This window comes from Gopherus flavomarginatus, chromosome 12, assembly GCF_025201925.1.
Source record: "Gopherus flavomarginatus isolate rGopFla2 chromosome 12, rGopFla2.mat.asm, whole genome shotgun sequence".
In the NCBI taxonomy this organism is placed as follows: Eukaryota; Metazoa; Chordata; order Testudines; family Testudinidae; genus Gopherus; species Gopherus flavomarginatus.
In genome coordinates, this window is record NC_066628.1 from 2245729 (window position 1) to 2263083 (window position 17355).

At 54.6% G+C, this 17355-nt stretch overlaps 2 protein-coding genes across 2 annotated transcripts; both read right to left on the reverse strand.

The window, feature by feature from the left end:
* Window positions 1-2029: 2029 nt before the first annotated feature.
* On the reverse strand, window positions 2030-6828 carry LOC127033097 (natural cytotoxicity triggering receptor 3-like). Its single transcript, XM_050920900.1, has 2 exons — window positions 6525-6828; window positions 2030-2550 (listed from the first exon to the last, which is right to left on the reverse strand). The coding sequence occupies exon 2, from the start codon at window positions 2456-2458 to the stop codon at window positions 2030-2032; it is 429 nt and encodes a 142-aa protein (XP_050776857.1). The 5' UTR covers window positions 2459-2550; window positions 6525-6828.
* Window positions 6829-9495: 2667 nt separating this feature from the next.
* LOC127032419 (antigen-presenting glycoprotein CD1d-like) lies at window positions 9496-15693 on the reverse strand. Its single transcript, XM_050919692.1, has 6 exons — window positions 15524-15693; window positions 15028-15306; window positions 13574-13855; window positions 12873-13169; window positions 12122-12221; window positions 9496-11256 (listed from the first exon to the last, which is right to left on the reverse strand). The coding sequence occupies exons 1-6, from the start codon at window positions 15570-15572 to the stop codon at window positions 11175-11177; spliced, it is 1089 nt and encodes a 362-aa protein (XP_050775649.1). The 5' UTR covers window positions 15573-15693; the 3' UTR covers window positions 9496-11174.
* Between the last annotated feature and the right edge of the window lie 1662 nt (window positions 15694-17355).

The window sequence follows — 17355 nt, forward strand, 5'->3', positions numbered from 1 at the left end:
AAGGGTGGTGGTTCCAGAGTATGGCGGGTCCCGCAGGATTCAAAGGGGGCGGGTGAAACTGAGATTAACGCTCCCAAGGGAGGGGGAGAGAGGAAGTGGATCTCAGTGAGGGCGGAAGCAAAGCGGAAACGGCGTCCACCCCACTAATACAAAGGAAAGACTTGCCCATAGGTTTCATAGTTCCTCATGGGGTCCGGGTGGGAAACAGGAGCCGCGTTGGAAGGTTCCGGGCTGTGTTTGGGGGTGGTATCAGGGAATGAGTCTCCTTCCCCAGGCCAGGTGCGATGGGGGAGGTGATAGGTGAGAAGGAGAGAAAAGTGGGAGAGGGACAAAATTCCCACAAAAATGATAAATACTCAAAGGGAAAAAAAATCAGAGACCAATTTCCCACTCGTCTTTCAATTACATCTCTACATTGTTGGATTTTCCCTAGTGATTTTTATTTAGTTCTTCCTTTTTCTCCCTTTTTCCTTCTTCCCACACTCATTTAAAAAAAAACCCAAAACATTTGCATGGTGGACAAAATTCCAATTTTCAGGGGAAAAAGATTTTCAGAAAAAAAATTAAATTTTCATTAAAAAATTTTTTGTTTTGTTTTTGGGTGGGGGGGAAGGGAAGTGTCCCAATTTTCAGGGATAAAATGGCACATTTTTACTGGGAAAAAAATGATGTTTAAAACAAAATAATTTTTTTTTTTCAGAAAAAGGTTGATTTTCTAAAAACCAAATTTTAAAAAAATCATTGTAAGATTTTGGAACATCAGTAGGGGACTGAAGAGAAGAGGGAAGTGGTGGAGAAAAGGAAAAGGTTTTACGCAACACATTTTTTTAAAAGTCTGAAAATAGACAATTTTTCACACAAACAAATTATTTAATTTTTAGACAAACAAACAAACAAAAAACTTTCTTTGAGCAACTCCAGCTGGCTGGAGCTGTCACGCTGGTCACTCAGACCGATTCCATCACCCACACGATGCTGAGGTGGGCTAGTGTTTCCCTTCGCGCTCAGTTAGGAAGAGGGACCAAATGCTGTGTTAATTACTCCCACTGATCAGGTTCCATAGGGAGGCGTTGCAATCACTCCAGAGAGGCCAGGGAAATATAACGCCCAGGGACGTGATATATACAGTACTTCAGGGGGCCCCGGAGAAGGCATTTCCTGAGGATAAGACCATGCCCTAGTAGATTATTCCCTGCCGTAAAGAGGGCAAGTTGGGTTTTGTTGGGGTTCACAGGGACCTTCACACCGATAGTTTTCTTCTGCTGTCCCTCAAACCCTGTGAGGGTCTCCTCCTGTGGGGAATTCCCTGGTGGCTGCGTGGCTCTGGGTGTGAGGGACTCAGGTGGTGCTGGGTGCAGAGGGACTCACCGCCGCTGGGAGTGGTTGGACGTGTGGTCCCTGCGTCCTGGGGTCTGGACTGCAATCTCTGCGTAGTGCAGGTTCTCGCTTTCCGCGGCCACCTGGCTGCCCTGGCCCTGTGTTGGACAGACACACAGTGAGGACGCCATCACTCCAGATCTGGTCTCTTAATTCTGGCCAATTTAGGCAGCTCTCAGGGAGAAAATCCCACAGTGTTACCCCAGATTGGAGGGGTTGGGAGTAAGGACTTCTGGGTTCTCTCCCCAGCTCTGGGAAGGGAGTGGGGTCTAGTGGGGGCTGTGAGCCAGGACTCCTGGGTTCTCTCCCCTCACTGTATTGTACCAGTCCTTATTGGCACCCAGAGACCAGACCCAAGCTCTGGCTGGAACCGAGCCCAGCCTGCATTGTCTCACCTTCGGCTGCTGCCGGTGGGGCTGCGAGTGGGGCGGTGCTGTGGAAGAAGGGAGAAGGAAGGAACGTTAAAATGGGGGAGTGAGAGAGAGACTCTGGGGTGAAGAGGGAAGCTGCAGAGATCTAGGGACGGAGAGAGAAGGAAGGATGGGGCGGGGGGATGGATATATGGACAGACAGCCCAGCATGGACCACAGCGGACAGACGGCCGCTAAGGTGTGTTCACTAGCACAGGCCCTGGCTCATGGGGGCCAGGAGGTTAGCAGGGGGAAGGCTTCGGTTTGGTACCTCGGTGTCTCTTCAGGAGGAGGGTGGCCACCAGGCCAAGGATGAGAAGGAGCCCCAGGGCGATGGTGACCTGGTACAGGAGCTCCCGGGCGCAGCTAGCCAGAGCTGGGGCCGGAGCAGAGGAAGGCCCCGTGCCCGCGTTCCCCACCTCACCTGTGTCACTCTGGTTTCTCCGCGTCACCAGCAGCTTGGTGCCCGCTCCCGTCCCGCTCTCTCCCTTGCGGATGCTGATGTGACACTGGTAGAGACCAGAGTCCCGCTGCTCCAGCTCCGACAGGGTTAGTGTGGCCTCCCCTTTCTGGAGCAGATCCAGGTGGGACATACGGAGCCGCCCCCTATAGAAGGGATGGGCAGAATCCAGCACGACTCCGGGTGCTCTGGTCCAGGTCACTTTGGCCATGCTGCCCTGTGTGTTCTCTAAGGAGCAGTTAAGTGTCGCGGTCTCACCGGGGGACGCTCGGAGGGCAGCAGGGCTCTGAAGGACTGTGAGACCTTCGTGAACCAGGGAAATAAACATTATAGCAGCAAAGGAAAACTACGATGAGTGATATCGAGACATTCCCCAGCCACCCGAAGCCTTAGCAGCACGGAGATAAGAAGCTAAGGGGAAAGAATTGTGCGACCGCCCCACCTTCCTATTGCTCACAACACTCGATCACACACTGCACAGGGCTTTCACGTCCACCTCCAGCAGAGACCCCACATCAGCACTGCTATGTGCACGGCAGAGGCTCACAGAGACGTTAGACGTAAAATCCCTCAGGACAGTTACAGACTGTGCAGAGTTGCAAAGGGATCTCACTAGACTGGGCGACGAAATGGCAGATGAAACTCAAAGGTGATAAATGCAAAGTCAGGCCCACTGGGAAACATAATCCCAACTACAGATATAAAGTGATGGGGTCTAATTTAGCTGTTACATCTCAAAGAGATCATGGATAGTTCTTTGAAAACATCCACTCAATGCGCAATGGCAGACAAAAATCGAACAGGATGGCAGGAACCATTAGATAAGGAAGAGATAATATCATAATGCTGTTAAATGAATCCAGGGTGCGCCCACACCTTGAATAGTGTGTGCAGTTCTGGTCGCCCCATCTCAAAAAAAGATACATTAGATCTGGAAAAGGTACAGAAAAAGGCAACAAAAATGATTAGGGGTATGGAACGGCTTTCGTATAAGGAGAGATTAAAAACCCTGGGACTGATCAGCTTTGAAAAGAGACGAGTAAGGGGCGGCGGGAGGCAGGGGGGGGATATGATAGAGGTCTATAAAGAATGGTGTGGAGAAAATGACTATGTAAGTATTAATTACCACTTCACATAACACAAGAACAAGGGGTCATCTGTCAAAATTAACAGGCAGCAGGTTTAAAACAAGGAAGAAGTATTTCTTCACACAACACAGTCAACCTGTGGAACTCACTGCCAGGGGATGTTGTGAAGGCCAAAAGTATCATGAGCTCAAAAAGGAATTAGATAAGTTCCTGGAGGATAGGTCCATCAATGGCCAAGATGGTCAGGGATGCAATCCCATGCTCTGGGTGTCTCTGAACCTGTGACTGCCAGGAGCTGGGACTGGATGACAGGGATGGATCACTTGCTAACTGCCCTGTTCTGTTCATTCTGTCTGAGGGATTTGGCACTGGCCACTGTCAGAGACGGGATACTGAGCTAGGTGGACTGGGCTAGATGGACCAGTAGGGCCATTCTTATGTTCTTGCAGGAGGATTGCGAGTCACACTACTTTATTTCCTAGAATTCAGAATCCTGAGGCACAAACCCCACAAAACGGAGAGAGAGAAAAGAGGCTGCTCCCTAAGGCAGAGAGGAATGACTCACCCCACATTAGTTTAGGCTGGGTCTCTGCAGACTGACTCTGATCACATGGAGACCCCTAGGCTGCAAGCAGGCCCAAGAGACCCACTTTACAAATTAAAGTGGCAGGTTGTCAGTTTAACAGTTTTAAGTACACCGCAAACACAGGCCTCAACTTTATACAATTTGTGCTCCAAGCTACAGTGGGTGGCAACGTTTCCCAGTGGAACGTTTGTACCTTGGAAAATGTCATTTCATTGAAATGATAAGAACTTGTTTAGCAATGGGGTGGGTGGCACGAAAAAGCGTTTTGAGCGGGTCCAAAGGGAATGGTTTGATTTTTCAATTTCCAAACTTGTTTGATGTTATATTATTAAAAAAGAGTCAAAATTGAAATGAAATGCCTCAGTTTTATGGAAACAGAATATGTCTGGTTAACCTGAAATGACATTTCTGTATCTATCCATCCATACATGCACCGATCCTCCACCCCAGATCCATAGCTATCCTAGTTCTCTATCTGTAGATAGACAGGATCTTGGCTGGACGATAGCTAGCTAGATACAGATGCCCCCGGGATGGGCTATGGATGGATAGATATTAATTTAGGGGTGGGGTGAATGGGTACATAGATAGAAAGATAGGTAAGAAGGATCTAGGGGGAGGGATGAATGGCTGGATGGACAGATAGAGATGAATCTACAGGTGGAGGATGGATGGAGATGGATGTAGGAATGGGGTAGACAGACAGAAGGACAGATGGGGGTGGATCTAAGGGTGGAGGATGGATGGACAGATAGAGAAGCATCTATAGAGATGGGGTAGATTGTTGCCTGATTTTAGAGGATGGTATATTATTGCAGACTTGTCAATTGATCTGACCAGAAGATGAGGAGGTTCTTGTCGCAGAATCAGGCCACCCAGAATTAAATGCCGTGAGTTCAATATCTTGTAAGGACCTTTGAAGTGGATGACAAGGACACGCAGGCTGAGGAGAAAATGCAGCCATAGGAACATATTAAAATAAGTGAAAAAGTTACCAACGCTCCACAACGAAATAACGCAGCTCTGGGGGGTACCTGTCAGCTCAGCCTTTAGATTAGCTCCCTCACACGGGCACCTGGTGGTAGGAGACAATGGGCCAGCCTTGTCCCTGGCCTGCCAAGTGGGTCTGATGATGCTCAAGACTGAGGGTGGACAATAGAGCTGAAGGGTTGGATGTCGAGAAGCGAAGTTGACAACAGACAGTGGAGAAACTCAAAAGCCGAAGAAGATGGAGCTGCCTGCACATGGTGGGTTTCCTTCCTATAGAATCTCAGCAATATCTTGAATATTCCTGCTAGTACCCAACCTTCTGTGCCCAAATCTAACGTCCTCACCTGCATAATATTGGGGTTCACTTATTCTACAGGCCAGGGTATTCACAGGTGTTAATGCCAATTGGCTCATTCTCACACCTGTTACTTCTTTCCCAATCTGGTTTCTGGTTGTTACTTCCACATTCCTGCCGTGCCCCGTGTGGTTACTGTGAAGTCCCCAGTTTCTTAGCTAAACATGTTTAGTTCCCCAAAATCTAAAAGGGTATCAGTTAGGCCAGATATCTGAGCCTAAGGTCACTAAGTTCACTTAACCACACTGATGTTCACTTGCTGAAGCTAAACATACAGGATACAGGCCTGTAGGTCCCATTACAGACAAACATAACAAAGTAACCCAGTGCAAACGTACAACGCAAATATACCAACCAAACCAATAAATAAATGCAGAACATAATAAAGCAAGCCAGCAGGTTAGCCCTCTGGGCTACAAGGTGGACAGACAGAGATGGATCTAGGGGTGGAGCAGATGGACAGAAGGATAGAGAGAGATGGATTTAGGGGTGGGGCAGGTGGACAGACAGAGATGGGTATAGGGGTGGGGCAGACGGACACTTAAAATAAGTGAAAAAGTTACCAACGCTCCACAACGAAATAACGCAGCTCTGGGGGGTACCTGTCAGCTCAGCCTTTAGATTAGCTCCCTCACACGGGCACCTGGAAGGACAGACAGAGATGGATCTAGAGATGGGGCAGATGGACAGAAGGACAGACAGAGATGGATCTAGGGGTGGGGCAGACGGACAGAAGGACAGACAGAGATGGATCTAGGGGTGGTGCAGATGGACAGATGGACAGAGATGGATCTAGAGATGGGGCAGATGGGCAGACAGACAGACAGAGATGGATCTAGGAGTGGGGCAGACGGACAGAAGGACAGACAGAGATGGATCTAGGGGTGGTGCAGATTGACAGAAGGACAGACAGAGATGGATCTAGGGGTGGGGCAGATGGACAGATGGACAGAGATGGATCTAGAGATGGGGCAGATGGGCAGACAGACAGACAGAGATGGATCTAGGAGTGGGGCAGACGGACAGAAGGACAGACAGAGATGGATCTAGGGATGGGGCAGATGGGCAGACAGACAGACAGAGATGGATCTAGGAGTGGGGCAGACGGACAGAAGGACAGACAGAGATGGATCTAGGGGTGGGGCAGACGGACAGAAGGACAGACAGAGATGGATCTAGGGGTGGGGCAGATGGACAGATGGACAGAGATGGATCTAGAGATGGGGTAGGTGGCTGGATGAACACGTTAAATTAGTACCTGCTTACCAGGTAGGAATGAGGAGGACGATGCAGAGGACGGTGCTCAGGGCTGGCAGCTGCTCCATGGTCCCTGCTCTCTGGACGGCTCCGTGAGGCCAGCTCAGCTCAGCCTCAGCATCCTCTGGACGCGTCAGCCGCAGGGGGCGGTGGAAAGTTTTGTGGTCAGTGCCTCTGAGATGGCTGCAGCGAGAGGAGGGGGACAAGGGCCGGATACGTGTGTGTGTGTTTGAGCATGTGCTATTCACTGTGTGAGGGACAGGCTGGTGTGTGTGTGTGTATGTGTGTGTGTGCATGCATTCCACTGCCCCTATAATCAGCCACATTCATCTGTGTCTCTTAGCCCCTGTACTGCATATGACTGAGGAGTATTCCTCTTACTTAGACTGGGGCAGTTGGAGTGTTTAGAGCTGGACCATGTGGTCTGATGCCCTGCCCGGCTACCCTGGTGCAGGGGTCAGCACAGCAGCAGCTGGCACCTCCTGGACCATCCTGGCTTGGCGATGGTCCCCAGGAGCAGCTCCCCAGCCGGGGCTGCGTCCTACACTGGGCCACCAATCCCTGCTCTGCTCTCACACCAGGGGGGCCGACGGGTATGAATTCTCACCGTGGGTCGGCGATCCGGCCCTGTCAATTTTCCACGTCATTTTTATTGGCTCTGTTACAAGACATTTCTAACAACACCTGTCCTTGGCTCCACGACCTTGAATGGTTGGCCGATAGCTACACCACACTGCTGGCTAGCGATATTCGGGGGAGCTGTCAGGTTGCAGGTAGCTGTGATGGGAATTTGGGGTAATTTGGAGTCATCTGTCCGAAGCGACCCCACCAAATTGTACATGTGGCTGCGGGTGGGTAAAATCTTCTCCATCAGCTGCTGCATTTCAGTCACCCCCCTTTTGGTCGCCTCCCATCTCCCTTTACCTCCAGGAAGTCATATTTTCTTGGCTGACCTGATCTCCGCTGGCTGGGACATGCCAATGTGCCATTGCTCCCACCCACTGCCGCTCCAATCACCCCCAGCTTGGCTGGCCAGTTTTGGTTGGACGTATTCCTGGGGGTTCGGTCCCATGACATAACCCTTAATTAGAGATTAACCCTGAATTGCTGGAGACTCCAGGACAATGGTGGCAGATTGGCAATCCTAGGCCTCAGATGACAGGGTTGTGGACAGGGTTGTGGACAGGGGTGGGCGGCGAAGGGATGGCGTCTAGCGACTCAGAGTGAAGCTGTCAGGCGGTAGTTGGGCTCCCGGGAAGGGGTCTGAGAGTGGAGGGGCAGACGGGGTGGTTGTGTTGAAGGGCTGTAGTTCATTGCTTTCCTGGGGTGTTGTTTTGTCCACTGACCCTGGTTGTTTCACGACCTGCTTTGGGTGTTAAATTTGACAAGGGGTGCTTGTGAATCTATCTGCAGCTGTGGGGAGAGAATGAGGAGAGGTGGAGCTGGGGGGAGGGCTGGGAGTCAGGACTCCTGGGTTCTATCGTAGGCTCTGGTTAAGCGAGGTCTTGCAGAAAAAGACTCCCAGGCCCCCCTGACTCTAACCCACTAGTCCCCACTCCCCTCCCAGAACTGGGAGAGAACTCAGGAGTCCAGACTCTTTGCCATCCTTCAGTTCAGGTCTGTGCAGAGCCTGGCATGACAGGGGCCCTGATCTTTCTCGGGGGAAGGGTCTGTGCAGCACTTAGCCCCATGGGGGTGATCCATTCATTACTGGTACTTTCTGCAGTTTCTGTTGTGGGCTGAAAAGTGCCGAGTTGCTTGGAGCTGTGTCTTCATGTTCACCCCGCGTGTCGTGGTGAGAAACAGGAAATTCAGCATCTTGCACGGCTGCAGCTTTTGCAAAGGTGGCAGCAGGTGAGGCTGGAGAAGGGGGTGAGTTACAATCAGCTACAGAAGTGTCGGAGTCGGGGACATGTGCGATGCGTAAATAACAGACCACGGTTTCCGTCCCATGAGCTGGAGTCGATCTCCAGGTGCTCAGCTTGCACTGCCAATAATGCTTCTAGCTCTCACAGGTGCAAAGAAATCTCTCTAACAGGGTGAGTGGGACCCATGCCTGAGTCTGCAGAGAGCCTGAGCCAATCGCTCTGAGAGCGGGGAGCTGCTTCCGGTGTGATCCAGGCAGTGACGGAAGTGGGCTGGCTCAGAAAGAGGGGGCTAACCTAGAATTTTACTTTCCATTCAAATTTCCAATTTGTCACCTTTTTGTCCCAATTCAGGAGAAAAACAAGTGTTAAAATATTGATGGAAAAATCTGTTTTCTGAACTTCTGAACTGGGAGTGCTTTAAATTGCACCCAACATCCCTTTCTCATGTAGCTTGACACAGGGTGAACAGTCTTATTTTCTAGCCTTCTATCACCTCCTCGTCTCTGTTTCAATCGCTCCTCCTACACCGAGTCTGGACCTACAGTGTTTTCAAAACAAACACATTTGCACTGGGAAAATGTCAGACGCTTGAAGAAACTCACTCCGTTCTTTCTGCTAGAACGTTCCTCTTAGCAAGGTGTGTCATACATTCACAAGACATATATATATTTTTCCAAGAGCAAATGTGTTTGTTTCAATAACATTGATATTAGGAAAGGAAAATATGTTCCATAAATGCAACTACCAGTGGGGTGAAGGTTGACAGATATTTTTATGTATATAACATTATTTTTCCTATAAATGCAGCTAGCACTGGGGTGGAGCATACTGTGTCAGCTATTATATATGGATGTAAACACACACACATATACACATACACACACACTCACTTTCTGTCCACAGGAAAACACATCATTTTCCACAAGGATTTTTTTCTGAAAATATTTTTGCTAAAGAGAAACGTTGTTCCCAAAGAATTTTCCTTCTTAAAATGATATTGTATTTGTCAACGAGAATAGTTCACATAGATATTTTTTCTGTTGAAAGTCATTTTTTGCACCGAAAGAACATTTCCCAGGAGAGAGTTTTCATTAAAAGTGCTTTATTTAAAACAGTTTGAAATAACATTTTATCACAAGCGCTTGTTCTCCAGAAATGTTTGACTTGATAGAACTGTTTTAAAATAAGCTAAGGGAAAACCTCAGGGCCAGATCCCAGCCGGCGTCAAGTGGCCATGCCTCTACTGAGCCCAGTGGGGCCAGGTACTGAGCTTCTGGAAATCCGTTCCACTGAAGTCAGAAGCGCTACGGCCGACTGATCCCAGCAGGGATCTGGCCCCATTGACTTGGATGGAGCTACGGCCAATTGACTCCCTTGATGCTTGTTTCTCCTGTGCTTGCTCTCGCCCCGCTGTGTTCTCCCTGGGTTTCTGCGTCTTCTCCCTCTGCTGCTGGACAGGACAGGACACTCTCCGGCTGCTCCGTCAGCTCTCCATTCGGCTATCGGATGCATGGATGGCTCAGGGAAGCTCCTCTCTGCTTTTCTCTCCTTGTTCTCACCGACCACTCGCTCTCCACCTACCCCGTGGCTGTCGGCTGACACACTGACTTTTAGACCGACCCGTCTGGACTCTCTTGCACATGACAACTGGCCACATTCCAAACGGTGTGATCTAATTTTAGCCTGCAGCCGTGGTTTACCTCAGCGTTATGATCTGCTGACCTTTCCCCTACTTTGGTTTTCCCACCAATTCTATTTTTAGAGCTATGTGACCCGCAGCTTCAAATAGAGGAAAGACTCTTGCTAACTTAAAATGGAAGCCAGGGATATAAAATGGAGTCTGGGGAATTTCTCTGGTATCAGCATCATCCACTCAGGATTTTGACCTGAAGTTATTGCTCGTTGTTTCTCACATTTAGGCAAAAAGGGAAGCAGCTTAGAGGGTAGCATAAAAAAGTCTCAAAATTCAGGCTCAGAAGTTATCAGTCTCTGGTGTGTTTCTCAAGTGAGTTTGGTCTCCATACTTTTCAAAGGGGAAGTGTATTTGTTTCATAACTAGAGAGGAATTGATTGATTTGTGAACACTTCAACTGTGTCTGTAACAACCTGAGGTTCCAGGAGAGGAGAAGTGGAGGGGAGGCCAGGAGGCCACAACCGTAGCTCAGAGTTTGAAAGGTCTGACTCAGATGTATGGGAAGCCAGGGGCTGGGATTAGCTCCGCACTTCCTGGACGTGGGCTGAGAGATGGGCAGGAAGTTCCTCGGTTGCTAGAAAACTGGATTTGAGCCTGAAGGGGAAGCTAAAGTAAACTGTGGTGAATCAGCATTTGAGTGTAACCCTCCAGTGCCACTGGGTCATGGCCCCACTGGGAACTCATTTCCTGGGGCTGGCGGCCCCATCCCTGAGCCATTTACCTTCCTTATTCCTCAAGCAGACGAGCAATCCCAGGACCATGAAGAGCAACCCCAGAACGGAGCCCCCGACCCCAGCCAGCATCTTGCCCCTGGCAGTCACTCAGTGCTTCTGTGAAAACAAGAGCACGGGTGGCTTGGGCTCAGCCCAGCTTTTCCTTCCCTTTGTCACGTCCCCGCTCTCTGCCCCCGGGGTGGGGATGGGGATCTGAGCCAGGCCCATCCCCTGAGGGGCTCCACAGAGCTAGGGGTGCCCCAGTGGGCTCAGGGGTTGCCCCACACTCAGAGGCTCTTACCCCACTGCATGGTGAGGGGGCCCCGCAGGCTGCTGTGCTCCACCTGGCAGGTGTAGACGTCCCTGCGCCGGGGGGGTCATCGCCAGCACCAGCAGGATCTGGGAGGTGCAGTCTCCGTTGTGGAGCAGCTCCAGGGACACCACCTCAGCCATCTGCTCCTGCTCATTCACAAACCGTTTCATTTCAATGCCTGAGAGGTAAAACCCCGTCACGGAGCAAACCAGGAGGTCAGGGTGGGGCTGGGACCCCTATGTCATAGGGGAAACGCCCATGGGCACAGAGACAGGGATTGTCTAACTCTCTGGGCCCGGGGAGATGGGGTCTCGGGAACAGGGTCTGCTCCCACCCATGTGGCCCCGCCTGTCTCTATGTCCCACCCTCCCCTTCTGTCTGATCACAAATCAGGACCAGAGAAAAATGGGAGCTGGGCAGGGCAGAGCTGCAGGAACAGACAGTGATGCACAGCCAGGGGCCCCAATAGGCCCTGAGGGGAGGATGCAGCTGTTCCATGCAAATGAGAATTAATAAATAATGGTTATTGCCATTGATTGAGCAGGATCTCCATTCCCCTCCCAGAAATGGGGATAGACCTCAGGAGTCCTGGCTCCCAGCACCCCTGCTCAAACCCTCTTCCCCTTGGCTGCCCCACCCTGAAGGGTTTATTGAATGGCACAGGCCAGCGCTGCTTCCCTGCAGCTCCTGGATCCCAGCGATCCCACAGGGTCCCCAAGGGTCCAACGTGCCCCAAACATCCCACAGGGAGGAGAGTCCCACCCCCCAACCAGGGCCCTGATCTCCCAGCGCTTTGATCCAGACCGGCCCTCATGGAGCTGGGCATGGATCCAGCTCCAAGGTCCATGTCCCTAAGAGACGGGCTGATCCCCACGCCTGGGCTTGTGCCATGCCTCCCAGTCTCTGGACTCTCCTGGTCTAACATCCTGACAGCCCCTGGAAGCAGAGAGCAGAGGGGATGGGTTAGGGGGTCACCGGCCCCACCCCCACCCCCGAGAGGGGAGGACTCACCTGCGTCTGCTCCGCCAAAGCACCACGGCCACGGCGGCTACGGCCAGAACCCCCAGGGTGATGCCCACGGCCAGGCCGGGGCCCCAGGGTCTGCTCTGCTCTGTAAAATGGGGGGAAGGTGTGTGCCATGCTCAGAACATGGACAGCAGTAAGGACTCTGTTCCCTCTGCCTCCCACGTAGTCCCTCTGTACCTCCCACCCTGAACCCATCCACCTCAGCCCCCCACGCTGTTCCATCAACCGCCCCCACAGTCCCCCATGTGCTCCCCAACCCACAGACCTCAGCCTTGCCCTACCCTAAGTCTCTTCCTTCAGCCTCCCCCGTCATCCCACTCCCATTGCTCCTCCTGCTGTCCCACCCCCTAAACTTCCCCCCATTCCAGTCCTGCTCCCCTGTCTCATGCCCGCCTGACCCTGTCCCTCTCCCCAGCCCCCGCCCAGCCCCATTGTCTCCCCTGCCCCACTCCACACAGCTCTCTCTACCCTGTCCCAGTCATGCTCCCCTCAGCCCCTATCCTACTCCCCCATCCCAGTCCTGTCCCGTCTCCCTCAGCCCCAACCCTGCTCCCCCCGTCCCAGTCGGGTGCCCCTCAGTTCCTCCACTCTGCTTCCCCCCGTCCATCCCCACACACTCACCGACACCCTTGACCTCCCTGCACCCCAATCCCATAGCCTGCACCCACCCGTCTCACTGAGGACATGCAGGAAAAGCCCCCAGAGACCATGACCCCCCCCACGGACGTGCACCTACCCCAGGGGATGAGCAGGCTCTGGCCCCCCAGGCTGCTGTGCTGCACCCGGCAGGCGTAGCTGTGCCCGGCGCCTGGCTCCACGGCCAGGGAGCTGCGCAGCTGGTAGGTCAGGTCCGCATTGGGCAGGATCCCACTGGAGTTCAGCCGCCCGCCCGGCGCCACCTCCTCCCCGTCCTGCAGCCAGGCCACGCGGACGGGCCGGGGGTAGAAACCGGTGACCCGGCAAACCAGCAGTACCGGCGCGGGGGTCCCGGCTGGGGGAGGCGCTCGGGCAAACACCACAGCGACCGGCTTCTCTGAGACAGGAGGAGACAGACGGGGCGGGGGAGAGGGGACGATTCAGCCTGAGCCTCAGAGACTCACTAGCCAAGCCCAGCTCCACTCCCCTGGGTCAGGCGTTGGCCCTGCTGTCCTGCCAGACCCCAGTTCTGCTCCCTGCAGTTACCAGTGGTGACAGAATCCTCTTCACTTCCTGTCCTAAACTGCTGTGCAGTGCGGCTATGAACAGTTAATGTGCTCCACCCCAGATATAGCTACATTTGTACATCAGCCAAGGGGTCCCTGTATAAATAGCCCTGTGCCCTAACCCAGAGGTGGCAGCACCTCAGAGCTAGGCAAGGGATCCCCATGTAAATAGATCCCATGCCCCACCCCAGAGGTGGCTGCATCTCAGCAAGCAGGGACTGGTGTCTGGCCTCACCTTGCCTCGCCAGAGACTCATTCCCATGCTGGACAAAGCTCTTGAGCTGACTAACACACGTCGTTCTCAGGAGAAACTGAAGCGTGATGTCCACAACTCTGTTGCAGTTAAGAATCTCCTGGGCTTTGAGCGTCAGTTTATCCCCCCGCCGAGTGACCCATTTGCCGCTGTCCGTGTCAAAGCTGACAAAGTCCTCGCCGTTCATCCCAGCATCACAGTATTGCCTTGAGGTGCTGTTGGGGTGGAGCTCGCAGCCGATGGAGAACTGGGTAACAAAGGGATCTGGAACAGGAAGGACAGGGGGGATGAGGACAGGCCGTCCAGAGGTCACCGGGACAGTGGTGGTGGTGGTGGGGGGGGGGAAATAAAGGCATAATGTCAGGTGCAATGAGGACGTTTGGCCACAAGATGGTGGCGGGATTGTGGGGCGGCCCTGGCTTGAGGTCAGGGTATGTTGCAGGTTCTGTTTAAAGGTGATTTTTCAAAGTGTTCTAACCTCCACATGCATAGTTGGACTGGCTCGACAATCGCTGTGAGACATCGGGGCCTGAGGCAGAGTTTGTGGGGCTAATTTGGGGTCTCTATGTCAGGCAGATCCATAGATAGAGACCCCGTCCCAAATAAATGCTTAATTATTTAGAAGGGTATTTGTGATGCTCTAGAGAAAACTGTGGCTCTGAGCCTCAATAAACAAACACCTCAGGCTCCCCTGAGCTCAGAGCCGCACCGGTAGCAAGGACACGTTTGGCTTCTGAAGGTTACAAAAGTCCCCAGGCCTTGGTTCTGTGAGCTGTGATCACACGGCCGGCTGTCACTGTCGTGCAACACAGGTGCCCAGGCAGATTGCTGTGAAACTAGCTCCGCCCCAGCAAGGTGCAGGGGAGACTTTGTGGAGCAAATTTGGGGGCAGGTGGTTAAGCTTTGAGTGCTCCAGCATCAGACACCCAGCGCAGACCCCGGGCTGAGCCGCTGAGCAGAGGCGAGCTGGGTTCTGTCCCATGCCCTGGGGCAGCGCTGGCTGGGAGGGTGGGGGAGGCATTAGCTTAGCTCTGCACTTCCTGCCCATGTGTCAGTTTTCACGGTTCAGGCAGGACAAGTGGCACCTTGAGCAGCCTCCCCCCTCGTTTCCACTTCCCCCTCCTTCGACAAAGGGCTTTGGTAGGGCACGTGGTTGTGAAAGACCATGAGCCTAGGGTCAGGGGCTGGGACATGGGGCCTTTCCCCTCTGGGGCGCACAGGCTACAATCTGGCCCCAGAGCAGGGGACTGGCTGAGTGGGGTGGAGAATGGGATATGGGGCCTTTCCCCTCTGGGGGACACTGGCTCCACTCACCGTAAGGGCCCGGGACTGGCTGTCTTGCCCCCAATGACAACTCAGTTGCTGCGGTGAGTGTGTCAGTTCTCAGCTCCCCGGTGGGTGCGGGAAGGGACCCCCTCAGAGCGCCCCATACTCACAGCCCTCTCCTTCCTCCTCAACCAGTTCCTTCACCAGATAGATGAATATGGACAGATTGTTATAGATGAACTTCTGCAGATACTGCCACTCCTTCGGGGTCAGGCCCTGCTGGGCCCAGGGCTGCAGGAAACGGACCTCGCAGGTGCTGCAGTCCAGGGAGTGGGTCTCCAGGTCGCCCAGCAGGGCCGTCCCCGCCATGTCCGTGGAGCTGGTGTTGTGGAAGATGATGGTTTGGAGCAGCCGGAGGGTGAGAGACCCTGGGGGTACAGGAGGGGAGGCTGGGGGGAGAGGAGAGGAAACACATGGGGGATAAAGCAGGGGGGGAGAGAGATTAATGAGTCTCCTTAACGCTCCCTGCTGACCCCAACCCGCCTCCCCCCTCCTCTTTCACCCCTGGCAAGGGTCACTAGCCCAGCGTGGTGCTGCCCCAGCCTGGCATTACACCACCCCCACCCTCCCCAGTAGGAAAAACGGCATGGGGGGGTCCCCATTTACCAGTCAGGGCCCCCCATGCCCAGGGGAGGAGCAGCAGAGGGGGCAGCATCCTGGCAGGAAAAGGGAGATCCGGGCTCTGGTGGGCGTCAGGGCAGTGGGACGAGGGGCCCAGGATCCCAATGCGCTTTCACTTCCTCCGCAGCCCACACCCCTCTGCCAACTTCTCCCTTTGTCTGTCTCTGCTCAGCTCTGTGCCCGCAGCTGCCAGCCCCAAGCCAATCCGGGCAGAGAGAGTCGGGGAGCGAGGGCAGCGTGGGAGGGGTAGGGTGACCAGGTGTCCCATTTTATAGGGACAGTCCCAATTTTTGGGTCTTTTTCTTATAGAGGCTCCTATTACTCCCCACTCCTGTCCCGATTTTTCACATTTGCTGTCGGGTCACCCTGGGGAGGGAGCTCCCCGGCAGGAAGATTAGAACCAGGCCCCGTCCCGACTCCCAGGGTCAGTGTGTGTGAGACACCCCTCCATCTCCTCTGGCATGGGGTACCGCTGCTCTGAGCAGAGCCCCAAGGGCCGCCCTGGGGCAATGGGGAGCCCTGACTGCCCGGGGACAGCGCCCCCTGCTGCCTGCCCTTGCTCTCTGCAGCTGTGCCCCTAGCGCCGCCCTGGGGCAATGGGGAGCCCTGACTGCCCGGGGACAGCGCCCCCCGCTGCTCCCCCTCGCTCCCTGCAGCCCAGCCCCTAGCGCCGCCCTGGGGCAATGGGGAGCCCTGACTGCCCGGGGACAGCGCCCCCCGCTGCCCCCCCTCGCTTCCTGCAGCCCAGTCCCTAGCGCCGCCCTGGGGCAATGGGGAGCCCTGACTGTCTGGGGACAGCGCCCCCCGCTGGCCCCCCTCGCTCCCTGCAGCCCAGCCCCTAGCGCCGCCCTGGGGCAATGGGGAGCCCTGACTGCCCGGGGACAGCGCCCCCCGCTGCCCCCCCTCGCTCCCTGCAGCCCAGTCCCTAGCACCGCCCTAGGGCAATGGGGAGCCCTGACTGCCCGGGGACAGCGCCCCCCGCTGCCCCCCCTCGCTCCCTGCAGCCCAGTCCCTAGCACCGCCCTAGGGCAATGGGGAGCCCTGACTGCCCGGGGACAGCGGCCCCTGCTGCCCCCCCTCGCTCCCTGCAGCCCAGCCCCTAGCGCCGCCCTGGGGCAATGGGGAGCCCTGACTGTCCGGGGACAGCGCCCCCCCCCCCCCCCCCCCCCGTTCAGGCCAGATTCTCCCACAGACAAACCAGGCAGGCACCAAGGCCCTGAACTGGTGGGGGGTGGCCCCAAAATTACAGGCCAGCCTCCCCCTCCTCACCCCGCCCCGGGGCTCTGCCTGCCCCCAGCTGCCCCCTGTGACCTGCCCCCGCGCCCGGGACCTGGCCTGGTCTGTGTGTGTGTGTGGGAGACTTGTGGGGGTGGAATGCAAACCCGCCCCCCCCACCCCACAGCGAGGTCCTGTCCTGTGGGGCTGGGCCTGGCTAATGAGTGACAGGGGAGATGGGGGAGAATAGAAGAGAGGGCAGAGCCCCCCCCAACTGCCCACTTATCCCTTCCCCCAATAGCCCCTCCCCATCCCCATAGCCCCTCCCCCTCCATCCCAATAGCTCCTCCCTCTCCTCATGGCCCCTCCCCCTCCTGCCTGCTTTCCTATTAGTCACACTCCTGCTCCTTGCCCCTCCCACTCCGTATCCCCGCCTCCTTATTCACCTCCGAGGCCTCTGCTGCTTCCAGGCTCCTCCCTTTTCTGCAGGGGCTCTGGCGGGATAGCCAATCAGAAGGCGTTCTCGTGTTATTACGTCACTAGTTGCCAGGCAGAGTGAGCCGGGGCGGCAGGAGGGAGGATTAGCAGAGATTAACAAAGGC